We start from the raw sequence: 14205 nt of genomic DNA on the forward strand, positions 1-14205 counted from the left end.
ATGGCCACGCACGACTGATGACGTCACATAACCTGCTCCCAAATACAATCAGTCACTTTCACTTACCTGCCTGTCTGTCCGCTGTAGCGACTGATAATATCTAACACCTTGCATTTTAAGTAAGTAGCCCTATCATTTGGCTGGTAAGTAAATTTTACTTTAATCAGACCAAGAAAGTTCTTGCTTGCTTACTTGTTCTTCCTCATAGAAATCTGATTCGTTGACTTGATCGTCTAGCTTTGCAAAATGATGGATGTTTCTGTCTAGAATTATATTGCGACCTACTTCTTTAAGAGTCCTAGGATTCCCTGGAATTGGTTTTGCAGTGTATAAAGATTTATATAGCTAAATGTCTTAAATAATAATATTATGTCGTGACTTCAAATGGCAACAAGATCAAAATAAACCATTTAATACCAAACACAATAACAGTTATGGTTATATCGGTATTATTTCGTTGTTCCTTTACATCACCTACCTTACCAAATATTTCTCCACCATGAGAAAATCTGTCCACTACAGAAGTATTCAGAAAATCAGAGTCAGTCGTGCATCTGCCTCGATCTAGTTTCCTTTGTTCTTCACAGTGTTGAGGAAACTGTCGCCATTATGGATGCAAATGGAACTGTTTCACGCGATGCATCTTTCTCAGGACATGTCACGTACGCCTTACGAGCTGGAGGAAAGCCAATACACTATAATCGATAATAGATACACGCACTACCCAGTGGTGATGCCAAGGAAATTAATGTTTCAGTGGAAATATTAGTTTAACTTTTAACCTTTACTACAATTTAAATAATATCTTTGTTATTTCTCTTCAACGGTTCCTTTGTACTACATTAAGCGGTCCACGTCTTATTTAAGATTACATTTAAATTATCCCTTGCGTACTGGTTTGTAGGATTGCATACATGGTATGAATGATGGAAATTCAGCTATTTTACTCTAATTTCTCCAAACGAGGATTAGACGACGTGACGAGAAGCGAAAGATTAATAAAAATATTGGGTGTAAAGAGAGTGGTAAGATCAGAATGGATAAAAAATATAGATCTATTAATTCAGCCAACCCCTAATCAGTTGAATAAGGATATGAAGAAAAACAAGAAGATGGTGTAACCAAACAATCGATTGAGGAAAAGGACTAACTTTCAAATGGAAATGTACTAACAGATAATTTGGTCGCACAATCACCACGCTTACAGATTTATGATCGCAAAACCACGCGTCAAGTCATAAAAATAAACAAGATATAAAACTGGTCGGGCCTTATAGACGATGTTCCGGTAACCTGTCGCAACTTGTTCGCTGTTACGGTATTAAGTCTAATGTTGTGACTTCTGTAATGATCTCTTAACCTCTTCACTGTTAATTGGGTCGTAGGATCTTTTATTTAGAAGTAATATTTGCTAGGATGTTGCTGGTATCGGAATAAGTAACGTGTCTACTGCTTTGTAACCTAAGGTCCTCATCATCAAACCTGAACTGTTGTCATAATTCGCCAAGTATCAAATACTTTCCTTGCTTTATCCATGTCAATAATACTTACTTCTTTCTGAACCCAAAGGACCTATTGTATTTCACTTCACAAAAGTTCCTAGCTCATATTGCTTCCAAAGAAACGATGACACATATCAATTCAATATTAAACCAATGTTGGTTACCCTACAGCAGTTTGTTTTGCTAACGGTACTACCGTGCCTACACGTAGCAATTTTTGGGCAAGATCATTGTCATAAACATCTTCATTTCGGGCACAAACGAGGCTAACAAGTTACATTAGGCTGTGTCAGAATTTTAATGGTTCATACATACGAAAAAGGGGATGTCGTGATGGATGAGATGGGAGACGTGAAATGAATGAGCTGGGACATTTGGTGAAGAAATACATTTTCTACTTCACGGTGTGTTTTCTGTTATTCTTCATAACAAAACAGAAAACATTATGTAAGTAACTCCTTAAGAAACAAATAACGTATACATCATAGGTAAGAAAGTTGTCTACGCTTGTCCAAAACAGACTTCAAGCCAACATTTCGAACACTAGCTAAGCAAAACTAAGTGTTTCGCAACATCCTCACAGTTCCTAAAAACAGCAACCTACCTTATAAGAAAATCCTCTACAGCCATTCGGTAACCCTATCAATGAATTAACAAACTTTCTCTTACAACTCTTTCTTCTATTACTCACCGATCCTTATTAGAAGCAGTTGATAATCCTTCTTACGCAACAGCACCCCTAAAAGAGTGCGTGGGTACGTGAGTTTGTCGCTAAGAGTAGAAAGTCGATGCGCAAAAGTGAAACCGACTAGGATCTCATTAACCGATGTACGATGCCTCGCGGCTTCGCTCCACATACGTTTGTAAGCATAAGTAGTGATTTTAGTTGACGGATCCAAAAAAGGTGCACTTATACCGTCGACTGACGGACAAAAAACAAACGCGCAATTTCCATTAAAGTGTGGCAGGTCACGAATATGTGTTTATCGCTCTCTCCTGTTTATTTTTCTTAAGCCTCAGTAATCGCGTTATGATCATTTATATGTTTTGCTTTTTCTTTTATTATTTCTCCAGGCGTAGGAGCACCAGTATTTAAATTATGTATTATTTTTTGTTGCATGTAGCCATCATGTAGGTAGCTAGCTTACCCGTTATCTTCAACCCATTCTGCTCTTCATTTGTTAATCTGAAGTTTTGATGGTTTATTTGTAAATGTTTTTATATTTTCCTAATCAATTGCAGTAGGGTCGTAATGTGGTAGAGTAAATAAAGGGATAGTTTCAAATCTAAGAACAGGCATGAACCTAACAGTTAAATAATAAGTATATAGTAAGTATTTATTTACTACTCTCACACTAGGCTCGTAAAAGTGTTTGATAGGTTTTAGTGAAGAGTCATATTATGTAGCCGCTGGCAATGGCCATATCGTACGGAGTGAAAAGTTTGTAATAGTCAAGTAGTGGGAGGTTATTAACCCATTGCCTAGTAGCACCAATAATAATCAGAGAGACTCAGGTAGTTCACCATCTCCGTTGGTTAAAAGTTTCATGAAAAGTTCGGTGATGTTACTGTTGTTGGTCACGGTTGTGTTGCAACTCCCTTATTATTATGTTCACTAACTTTCATAAGACGATACAATGTCGAACGCGTGTTGAGACAAAATTATTTTTTCCCAATGACCGAAAACATCTTAAAAACTACTTCTTAAAATGTCTGCATACGGTAAACCTGATAATTTTGGTAGAAAAATAAAACATGATACAGATTTAGACAGCACATAATTAAGGAAATGCATAAATCTAAACAATACCATTAACAATGCTAATATGTAGTTGCCGTAGGCGTAACTTTCATTCACCGCGCTCTACAGGTGCGTCACCTACATTCGATACTACGAATCTATGCGCACTTCTTTAAATGTGTAGTTCTAAACCTTTACATAAGTAGTACGTATGCCTCTACTTTTTTAGGGATAGTTTTTACTATTCTTTTTTTTATTTTCAGGTCTTTTATATTAGCCTATTATTTCTAGTATGATGATTTTCTTAATTCTGTGATTCCAGGCGACATGGACAGCAGGGCAATGTGCCGGGTTCGACTACGCATCGGCGTGTGCGCGGCCCAACAGGTCGAGCCGAGGCCGGGCGTTACCTGACGCGCCGTGCGACCTCTCCAAGCACAACTACTGCACCACGCCGGGGAAGAACTACCCCTGGCATGCCATCAGGAGGTTCGTGAGAGAGAACCAGGTGAGGAATATACATATTGACTTCTAGGTAATACAGAGCATTTAACCATAATGTTAACAAAACTAATTAAAAAACAAATCATTTCAGGGCCTAATGCGGAGAATGTACGGAGAGGAACGGCAGATATCTATCATTAAGGCAGAACTTGAAAACTTCATAGAGGATGAAGATGACGAAGACTTTGATGGAAAGTCAGCAGACTTCGCAGAGGACATCATCAAAACTAAGATGATGTACACCAAAATGAGTCAAGGACGTGCCATGAAAGACAAACCACACTTCAGACCAATCAATAGCGAAAAGAACAAAAAACTAGACAATGACACTCTCAAAGTGAAACCCCTAGAGACAAATCAAACAAAACTGAGCAACACGGACAACGGCACCAAAACTGAGATGAGCAACGAAACGGTAAATGAAAAAGGTATATCATATAAAACAAAACTTGAAAGCATAGCAAATATAGAAATAAATAACTTAGAGCCAGATGTTATTACTTTAGAGGCTGTAATAAAACAAAGTATTGAAACTAATAGCATATACCCAAAGTTTTCCGGTAATAATAAGGTTGAGGCGGTTAGTGAGACAAAGAATAGTACAGACAAAAACACGACTACAACTGAAAGTATTAACACTACAGAGACTACAACTGACGGGTATGACTCGACCACTGAGGCGGGGAAGGACTGGCGACCAATGAACGTGGACACCTCGACGTTACCACCGACGCTCCTGTTCTCTGAGCATGAGAAGGTCAAGATAACCGACCGGATAGATACTAAGTTGCCGGAGAAGGAGGAATTCCGCCCAAAACCAGTGCAGCACCAGGAGTCGATGAGGCCGTCCGTTATCAAGCTACGAGGAGCGTAAGTTTCTTTTACTCTCTTTGATACTCATTACCATTGACAATAACAGTCTATGTAAACGGCAATTTTTCCAAACTTCCAGTAACGCGTGCGAGTCCAAAGAGCAGATAGCAGCGCCGTTCTGGGCGAACAGCACGCGCGGAGAGCAACTGGCGCTACTGAACATGTACCCTTACGAGCAGTACATACACCTGGAGACCTGCGTGCATGAGCGCAAGCAGATGTACTGTCGGGAGGGATGCAGGTACACACGCAAATTACCTACTTACTTTTAAACGTTTTTAGTTAGTACCTACACTTTTCTTTAGCAGTTTCAATAATAAGGAGGAGCCTTTCGCCTTATTGAAACCTTTCGGATTTTTTGAACAGCATAAAAATCCAATTTACACATGTTACCTATGCCAACAGCAAACGAACTCGAACTTAAACGTTACTATAGAATAGTTTAATCCTAGAATAGTAACTATGTACTGCAGTTAGAGTAGATCTACCCCAATATCTATACTAGTTACCACACAACCTACATCACATTTCCTTTGAATTTCCAGATGCGAGCAACAGTTCCGTCTCCATCGCCTCCTAGCGTACGACCCTCGCAACGAGTGTCGCGGCATCTTCGCCGAGTGGTTCAAGTTCCCCTCCTGCTGCGTCTGCAAGTGCTACGACGTGCCTCTGGAGTTCCGGGCCAGGTCGCCCAGGATCCTGCACCCGCAGTACGATGAGGAGGTCAAGAGGGTCATCTACGAAGATGTAGCGAGGGATTGGTACTCCATGTCGGCGTACGGCGATGATGATGATTTGTTTTAATGTAAGTTTTGTTACGTCCTTTTATCAGATGGTCAGATTAGAATAAAAAGTAAGCAAATAAAGGATTCAGCCTGAGGAGGCAAGTTTGAAATCTAGCATGCACCGAAGCTACTAACACCCGTATTTATAAAGAAGTAATTACTTGTTGCTAAGTAATTTCTTAATTGAGTCATTACTTAAGGTTAGAATTCTTAATTCAAAAATCTTATTCTATAGTGGAGTAAAGTGCGTTACTTACTTGAGCACTAGCTCAAGTAACACTCGCCGCTTGGCGGTTGTTCCTATGGCAACACTTTGTCACTTTGCCACCAACTACTTGCACATTCAATGAAAAGTATCTTTTTTTGTTCCGGTACTGCTCTGTATGAAGAATGCCTCTAGGTTTGCTGATTATGACGTGAATGCAATCGATTGCGCCTACAATGTTTTTCAGTCCAGGTGCTCTGCCAATGCAACCAAGTTTTTCAAAATCGTATTTTGTATTCCTCAAATTTGAAGGAAACTTAATAAAATCTGGCATTAGCAATGCCAATGGTCGACTTACTCTTTTTACAATATGACAAATGGTCGATTGAGAAATATGCATGACATCTCGACATACGACTCGAAAGCTTCCAGTGGCATAAAAACGCAAAGCAGTAAGCAACTGACACAGTGGAGTTATAGGAAACCCTCTTCGTGTCTCTGATTGTAAAGAGTATATAATTCTCGGTAAAATCACATGTATCACAACACTTTTGGAGAAACGAAATATTTTTTTAAAACAACTTTCCGTATAGTCATGAAATGGATCCACATCACGAAAGTAAACTTTGGGATTTCTAGGTTCCCCAACTTCTACCTCTTCTAATATATTATCATTATCTATATTGTCTACAACAGCGAAAACCGCTTCAATGCTATCTAAACTTTCCATTTTTAACCAAAATAACCTCAAAACAACGACTGCTATAGTGTACCGGGTAGCTCGAAGTAATGCTAAAGTAAAGGAAATGGTGACTATTACTTGGTTAAGAATTCTAACCTTTGACAGTTCTAACTTCGAGTAATTTCTTAACTGTAGAATAAAAATTGTTACTTAAGTAATTACTTTTACTCAAGTAATTACTTTTACTTGTTTATAAATACGGGTGTAAGATTAGTTAGACATGACTAACATGTACTGAAGGAAAAGTCATAAGGAACCTTGGACTTCAAAATTCCTAAGTTTAAAATTGCCAATTGCCAATCTGCCTATAATGCCCTACGCTAACAATGGTAAATTACAAGCTGACGAAGGTGAGGCTAGCCATAAACCGTGGAACCGGTATTGGGCAGGAATTGGAACGTGGTTTTTAGTCGGTAAGAGTCCGACCTGATACTCGCTTCCACCCTGGGCTTAGTTGAAGGAGGGGTCATTTTCCACCCTCACAAATTTTATTGACAATCAAAATTGTACGCGGTCTTTGTCTTTTTATTTCCTACATCGGTCTGATAAAAGAAATTTTGTTTTACTTTCTAATTTGTTGTGTATTTTGTTTCAGGTTATACTTCAATCAGACTGACATAGATACCTACTACAGAAAACGGCAGTTATTTTTAAAAAAGCCCACCATATTTGTCATTTTATACAGTTTTTTTTGTTTGTGCCCATATTATGTTTATCTGTAAAATTTTATTATTTATTTGTGAATCTTATACCGCAGTTAAATTATTTTTATTGTTATTTTTCTTATTAGTTTAAGTGTAAATATAATTTTGTAATGTGAAATATAAAGATAGTTTTATAAAATATAACACTTATTTTGTAAGGCTAGTGAAAATGTTGTAAAGAAATGTTAACATAATAAATAATACGCGTTGATTTTATATTAAATATTATCAATAAAGTTATATTTTTATACAAATGCTTTTTTGAATTTACCTACGACTACCCTATAAGCAAGGGGAAAGGGATTCGATAGCTGAATCAACAAGGTACTATTATAACTTAAACATAAAAAAATCACATGGTAGGTAGAATGGTATGGTCTGAAGTATATTCTATGGTAGACAGAAATGGACACAGTCACACTTAATTTTTTAACCAGTTACGTTACTTAACATCCATGGGGCATGTTATGGCTTTTATAGCAGAGGTTAATCTAAGATTCGAACAGCAATCTATACAGCATACAGCAGGCAATAAAGGTCGCGGCTTGCGACCACCCCTCACCCGAAGATCTCAGTAAAACACAGAGCTTAAAACCCCGAATAGAATTCACAATTTTCAATATAATTCATATAACTATGTACAATAATAATAAATTTTCAATAAAATTCACTATAGATACACTCATGTTGTACCATTGTTCTACACACACACACCAAATACGCTATGGTGTGGACTGTATACCTATTATACCCATCATGACACAATACTCCACCGGTTGGATTCCATAACCTATGTACCACTAGTGGTCGCCTAGTGGTCGAAATTCAACCATATACGATTTAATTTACAATACCACTTAACATACGTTCAAGGATAATTTTTATTTAACTCAAACTCAAACAAACTCTTTTATAAAACTCTTTTCATATGAGACGTGAGAATATCATCGCAATGTCTATCGATTTTGACGTTTTGTCAAATACGATCAGATACTATGCATGTGTGTGTAATGTTTTATTTATTGATTTAATGTACTTTATAAGCATTATTTTTGAAAAATATTAGCGTTCTGTACTTCTCCTACACATAAACTATAAGTGTACCAAATTTTATGCTCCTACGTCCGCGCAATTTTCGTAAAAAGCGGTCCAAAGTTTTTGCATCACGTATTAATATTATACTTACATCTGGGGGCACAGAAGTGCTCCCGCCAACTCGAGCAAAAAAAGCGGCCGTAACATCCTTTTCTCGAAGCCATTCAGGCCAATTTTGACCGTCTTTAACTTCGTTGTGGATAAAACAAGAAGCCTGAATTTTCATTGTTATATACGAAACCTTTGTGTGTATCAAAAAATCATGTTATTAATCTAAACATCGATATACTGGAACGCAAACCATAAAGTTTAAAAAAGTCTATAAAAAAATGGCGGGCGACGTAATGCCATCGGTTGTCAAATTGTCAACAGTCAAAGTCACGACCAACGGTAGCGTCGCTTTCAATTGTTGAATATTATTTGTTTAGATAATTCGTACCAATTTCAATAGTATTTAATTCGTCTTAATTGTTGTTAGATGTCGTTTTGTTATTTGTAAGAATTAAAATCCAGAGCAATGGCTGGGCGCGTCAAAAAGGCAGCACCCAAGAAAAAAGCCGCTGGCTATAAAATGCCAGCTCCTATTCCCACTGGTGAAGTTATTAAGGATACTCTCTTCAAAAAGGAATGGCGGATAGGACCGTCTATCGGTGTAGGAGGATTTGGAGAAATATATTCAGCCTGCGACCATACTTTAAAAGTCAAAGGATCAGATTACCCCTACGCAATAAAAATTGTAAGTAAAGTAGAAACAATCAGTTTCTAATATTCCCAAGCAAGGAACAAGTAACTCATGCTTCGTAATGTGTTTTCCAACAGGAGCCTCATGAGAATGGACCACTTTTTGTGGAAATTAACTTCTATCTCAGGAATGCCAACAAGGATGACAGTGAGTTTCCATTAAAACTACCAATATTACTGTAGTTTCACATTACTATGCTTATAACATTTGAGTAAGGTCATCGAATTGTTTGAGGTAAATTGTTGCTTATCTACACAATTGTAAATGTAATTAAGTGAAGTTTATAACTGGTATCTTCCTCGTTTTGTGTATGATAATTGTTATAAATGGTTATATTAATGATTCTAGAATATTTAACGTAATTTATTGGGCTTTATTTGTCTGATACTAATCTGGTTGCAAGTATTCTGATAATATAATCGCAAATAGAATTTTAGCCTTGTTAAAGTTTATCTACTAGAAACTAGTTTTAGTTTTTATGTTATTCATGCAAAATCAGCTTTAAGCAGTTGATTACTACTATTTTTATGTAAAATAAAAATTGAATTCCTTATTTTTGTGAAAATTTATCTTGTTTTTTCCAACATTACCTATTTGCGGCATTTGGGAGTATTCCGTTTACACCCTGTAAAATGATGTATTACCTATTACAAATACAACACACTTTGTAGTGTAATGACCTCTCTGTAACTATTTGCAAAGTAAAAATGCAAATATTCTGTCATGAATACAATGAAGTGTTAAATTGCCTGGAACACTTATATCAATATTGGAGGTTTTGTTTTACATACACATGTACATTTTCACCTTGAAATTCAGATTTCGTTTGTATTTTTATATAGCTCTTATCATTGTGGTTGCCAACTTTGTGGATAGGTGACCACATTTAATACAAGGTCATAGGGAATTCTTGGATGTAGGTTGGTTTTTACTGGGTGATATGATGATTAAAATAATTGTGAAGAGATTATTTGTGCATCTAGAATTCTATGGTTATAGGACCCTGAACATGACTCCTTATATTGAGCTATGCAGCAAATATTTTAACAAGAGATACAATGTTATTCTTACAAATTAATGCTAATGTTGTTTTAATGCAAATGTTTTTATTTTAATAACATTTCATAATTTTATTTATTTCAGTTGCAAAGTTTATGCAAAGCAGAAAGCTGACAAGCTTGGGCATGCCAACATACTTTGGCAAGGGGTCACATGAGTGCAATGGAGTCACTTACAGATACTTGGTCATGGAGCGCTTTGGCAAAGATGTGTGGAGTCTGTTCACCGAGGCCGGGAAGTCATTCCCACCAGCTACTGTCTTCCAATTGGGTTTGCAGATGGTAAAGACTAAAATTCATTTTTTTTTAAGTTTACTATGTCATGTTTGAAAGTGTGTTCTATCTACATCTACATCTACTGTGATTGTTAGGTATAAAGATAAGATTTTGATGAGCTTAATGAATTTTAACACGATACTTTATGGATAATAAGATTGTTAACCACATTTACATTCGCCTAGTGTAACTCTTCATATTTTAAAGTAGCAGACCCAGTGCACTTTAGAAACTTCTTTTTTGTGCTTCTTTGTTTATTTTTTCAAACATAAAACCTTCTATTAATGACAAGCCCAACAAAAAAAAGACTTGGCACAATCGGTTCAGCTGTTCTTGAGATTTGCGCTTAGCAACACATTCAGTGATTCATTTTTATATTATAAATATACTATTTAATATACACAACCTTTTTTTAGTATTTGTCCTTGGAAATGGACATTGACTTCAGTTTCAAATAAAAAAAAGTTCAATTCATGGTTTGAATTACTTTTTGCAATGTTTTTTGTTTGAATTTATTTTTAAAGTTTGTGTTTTTTTATTTTAGCTTGACGTGTTGGAGTACATACACAGCCGTGGCTACGTACATGCAGACCTCAAAGGCGCCAACATGCTACTTGGTCTGAAGAAAACTGCTAAGAACCAAGTGTATCTAGTAGACTTCGGTCTAGCCACACGACTGAAAGAGGACCAGCCATTCACCCCAGACCCGAAAAGCGCTCATAATGGTACCATTGAGTACACTAGCAGGGATGCACATTTGGGAGGTAAATGTCATTTAATTTACAATTTTCTGATATCCCCAAACATTATCCAGAAAAAATGTCTTAAAATTATCAAACCTGTAGATCACAAAAGAACTAATTATGGAGTTGTAATTTTGTTGTTTGTATTGCAGAGCCTACAATGCGCGGAGACCTGGAGATCCTCGGTTACAACATGCTGCAGTGGTTGGTAGGAGAGCTGCCCTGGGAGAAGTCCCTCAAGCAACCAAAGACAGTACAGGCCATGAAGGAAGAATTCATGAAGAATGTACGGACCAAAATAAAGAGCATGTCTAGCAATGTACCTGGTGAGTACATATTTATCTTACAAACTATGAAATTAAGAAATCTTGCCTTCAAGTCTTAAGTGTTTGTCCACATTTCCATTTCAGATGCACTAATCAAATTCTTCGAATACATAAACACAATGAAGCCTAAAGAAGTACCAGATTACAAGAAGTGTCGAAAATTGTTCGAAGACTACCTCAAGACTGAAGGCAAAACTAGAAATAGTACGCTAGAATTCTCCCCTAGTAAGGTTAAGTCACCAAGTAAAGGTAGAAAGAGAGTTATTGCTGTGGACAGTGATGGCTCTGATGAAGAGGAACCGGTGAAGGTAACTAAACAGAATGGAGATGTACCAAAGAAACGAGGAAGGAAACCCAAGGTCGCAGATGCAGATACAGAAAACAAGGCCCCAGAAGTGAAGGAGATAAAGACAAAGGGTAAGAGGAAATCATCAGAGCCAGCCGTGTTGGTTAAAGTGAAGAAGACGAGGTTAAACCCAGCATCCACACCCCCCGCTAAGGAGAACCACAACAACATCGCCACACAGACCTCCATTGAGAAGAATAAGTACAGTCCGAGACTAAACACTTCCAGACACGTGTCCTTCGATAGCCCGATCAGTGAAATAGTTGGTGACAGTAGCAAGAACAGTGGCATCAACTCGAGCGGGGACATTTTCGATGACTCCTTCACTATAGAGAAAGTTAAAGTTAAGCCTAAGAGAAAATTGTTATCCAATGAAGAGGTACTTGTTAAGAGGGTAGTTAGGAAAAAAGTTACGAGTGTGAAAAAGGGTAAGTCTTGGAAAGATCTCCCTACAGTTGTGAATGGGCGGTCGCCACCCAAGTAAGTTTGTTATTGGTCACATAGTTTTATGAACAATATTTAACCCGCCAGTGAATGCGCAAGTGTGTGAACTCATACTGACAATATTACTATGTCATTCTGATTGATGTATTCGACAAAGAATTGGTAGTACTTACTTATATGCCCGTGCCATTAAACAATTATAATCCCACTATAGCTAGCTTTAATAATATAATCCATATAATCTACTTGATACCTTGATTTTATTGGTTGGTTTAAAAATATCATTTCACAAAGAACAAAACTGTCATGCTTTAAGCATTTCATTATTATTTTCACATTCTAAGTTGAATAATTTTAATATTGCTTTCTTGACCAATCAATGATTTAAATAAGTTCAATAATTAAGTTTTATTTAATAATATTTTAATTCAGATACCTGCCTTATTATCCCGAGATTATTATCAAATACATTTGTTTTATTTTTTTCTAGTTACTTTTTTTAGTTCTTACCAATTGGCGCTAGTGTAGCATTATATTCTGTTAGTCTAACCTTTGTATTTTTCAAAAGACCTTATATGAGAGCCTTATGTAAACAATATTTAATCCAGTTAGATGAAAAATAAACTAATATAATCATAAAAATCTCGTATACAAATAAATGATTGCTTTAGGAGTTTATACCTCTGTAAATAATTCCATTTTGTACTTTTTCTATAATTAATGTTCAGAATAATTCTAATGATTACTTAACTACTTCTCAAAGGTGTGAAGAGCACAAATAATGTTTTTTTTTTTTAATAATTTTAATACTAATCCACCGTAATACCTAATAATTTATAATAGAATTGATTTCAAATACAATTTGTACCTTCAGTTTTAGTCATTAAGATTTAAAATCCAGTGTCGCACAATATCACATTTGAATCGAAATTTGTGACATTTTTGCCACTGGATTTCCCACCCTATTCTAAGCATTGTTATGTTGTTTTTACAATAGGATTGGAACACATTACTTTTTCAACTGTTGCCAAGTGGATACACTTGCAAAAATCACCCTTATTGTTATCTTAATAAAGACTAAATAGTAGTTGTAACCACTGATATTGATTTGTACTTACTTGTTGAAGTTTGATAACTCACTAAAACAGTTTTGGATTGTTTAAAAATATATTGCAATGTTGTAATTGTTGATTATGAAACATGCTTGTTACTTACCTGATATTGTTGAGCAAATGTGAACCATGTGTGTCATGTGTTAAGATCTAATTTCCATAGTTGGTGCCAAATCGAACAGGAATTATGTGGCTTAAGATGTTGAAAAGTGCATAATATTTTAATATTGTATATAGTACAACATCATCTACGTTTTCAACATCTTAACTATTACAGTAGCCAGCAGGTCAACGTACTAATTTCTTTATTAGATTTAACTTAACTGTTTTGATTTAAAGTCGAAAATCTAATGAAAAAATAGGGATGATGATGGGGTATGAAAATTAAGAATGTATTTAGTCCGTCAGTTAGGTAATGAAAAATATTAGACACGTATTTTTAAATAAAAAGAATCAAAGTTTAGGAGTGAGAGTAAATACGTCATTTCTACGTATAAATCGTACCTAGAAATGACGTCACGCGATATTTCAGATCAATATACCTTCGAAAGTATGTTTTCGTAAGAAAATAAAAAAATACGTGTTTAAAGTTTTAAAATGTAGATTACAAGACATACATTAAAATAGAAATTAGTCCTATTGAGTAGGTTGATCTGCTGGTACGTAAGGTCTCGGGAGGTTTAATAATTGCATGTTAAAGGGTCTTGTTTGGTTCAAGATAATGTTCCTGTTGATGAAGTTAGGTAGTTAGTTGGAGGGAGGGGTGATACTCCGTGATACCTACTGTTAAACTTGTTTTGGATTGTTATTCGCAGTGTTGTGCACACTGTTTTAGTGAGCGGGTTGTGTTAATATGCATTCGTTTTGTGTGTGATCAATATGTAATTATTATGTAAAATAATTCAATAAACAGTATTTCTTAATTTTTTTGTTTTATTTTGATTGTGAAATGGTATAAGACCTATTAGACGACTCCACTATACCTGATATGTACATTTCCATTGATC

At 35.9% G+C, this 14205-nt stretch overlaps 2 protein-coding genes across 8 annotated transcripts in view; both read left to right on the top strand.

Moving 5' to 3' along the window:
* Nucleotides 1–14205, top strand: part of LOC118272073 (protein spaetzle 4) — a 484075-nt gene that overhangs the window by 3425 nt on the left and 466445 nt on the right. For 5 of the 7 annotated variants that reach the window (XR_007705324.1, XR_007705323.1, XR_007705322.1 and 2 more), the window contains exons 2-6: nucleotides 3566–3751; nucleotides 3839–4617; nucleotides 4700–4861; nucleotides 5166–5425; nucleotides 6948–7045. Coding sequence is in view for 2 of the 7 variants with exons in the window: in XM_050693725.1 (XP_050549682.1) it covers nucleotides 3566–3751; nucleotides 3839–4617; nucleotides 4700–4861; nucleotides 5166–5424 (1386 nt within the window). In the remaining 5 variants the exon portion in view is untranslated. Of the gene's footprint in view, nucleotides 1–3565; nucleotides 3752–3838; nucleotides 4618–4699; nucleotides 4862–5165; nucleotides 5426–6947; nucleotides 7311–14205 lie in introns of those variants that run through there. The other 2 variants (XM_050693727.1, XM_050693725.1) reach the window with 2 other exon arrangements.
* Nucleotides 8473–14121, top strand: LOC118271889 (serine/threonine-protein kinase VRK1). Its single transcript, XM_050693722.1, has 6 exons — nucleotides 8473–8887; nucleotides 8971–9040; nucleotides 10037–10233; nucleotides 10772–10991; nucleotides 11123–11296; nucleotides 11381–14121. The coding sequence occupies exons 1-6, from the start codon at nucleotides 8669–8671 to the stop codon at nucleotides 12124–12126; spliced, it is 1626 nt and encodes a 541-aa protein (XP_050549679.1). The 5' UTR covers nucleotides 8473–8668; the 3' UTR covers nucleotides 12127–14121.

This window comes from Spodoptera frugiperda, chromosome 5 (genome assembly GCF_023101765.2).
Source record: "Spodoptera frugiperda isolate SF20-4 chromosome 5, AGI-APGP_CSIRO_Sfru_2.0, whole genome shotgun sequence".
Classification (NCBI taxonomy): domain Eukaryota; kingdom Metazoa; phylum Arthropoda; class Insecta; order Lepidoptera; family Noctuidae; genus Spodoptera; species Spodoptera frugiperda.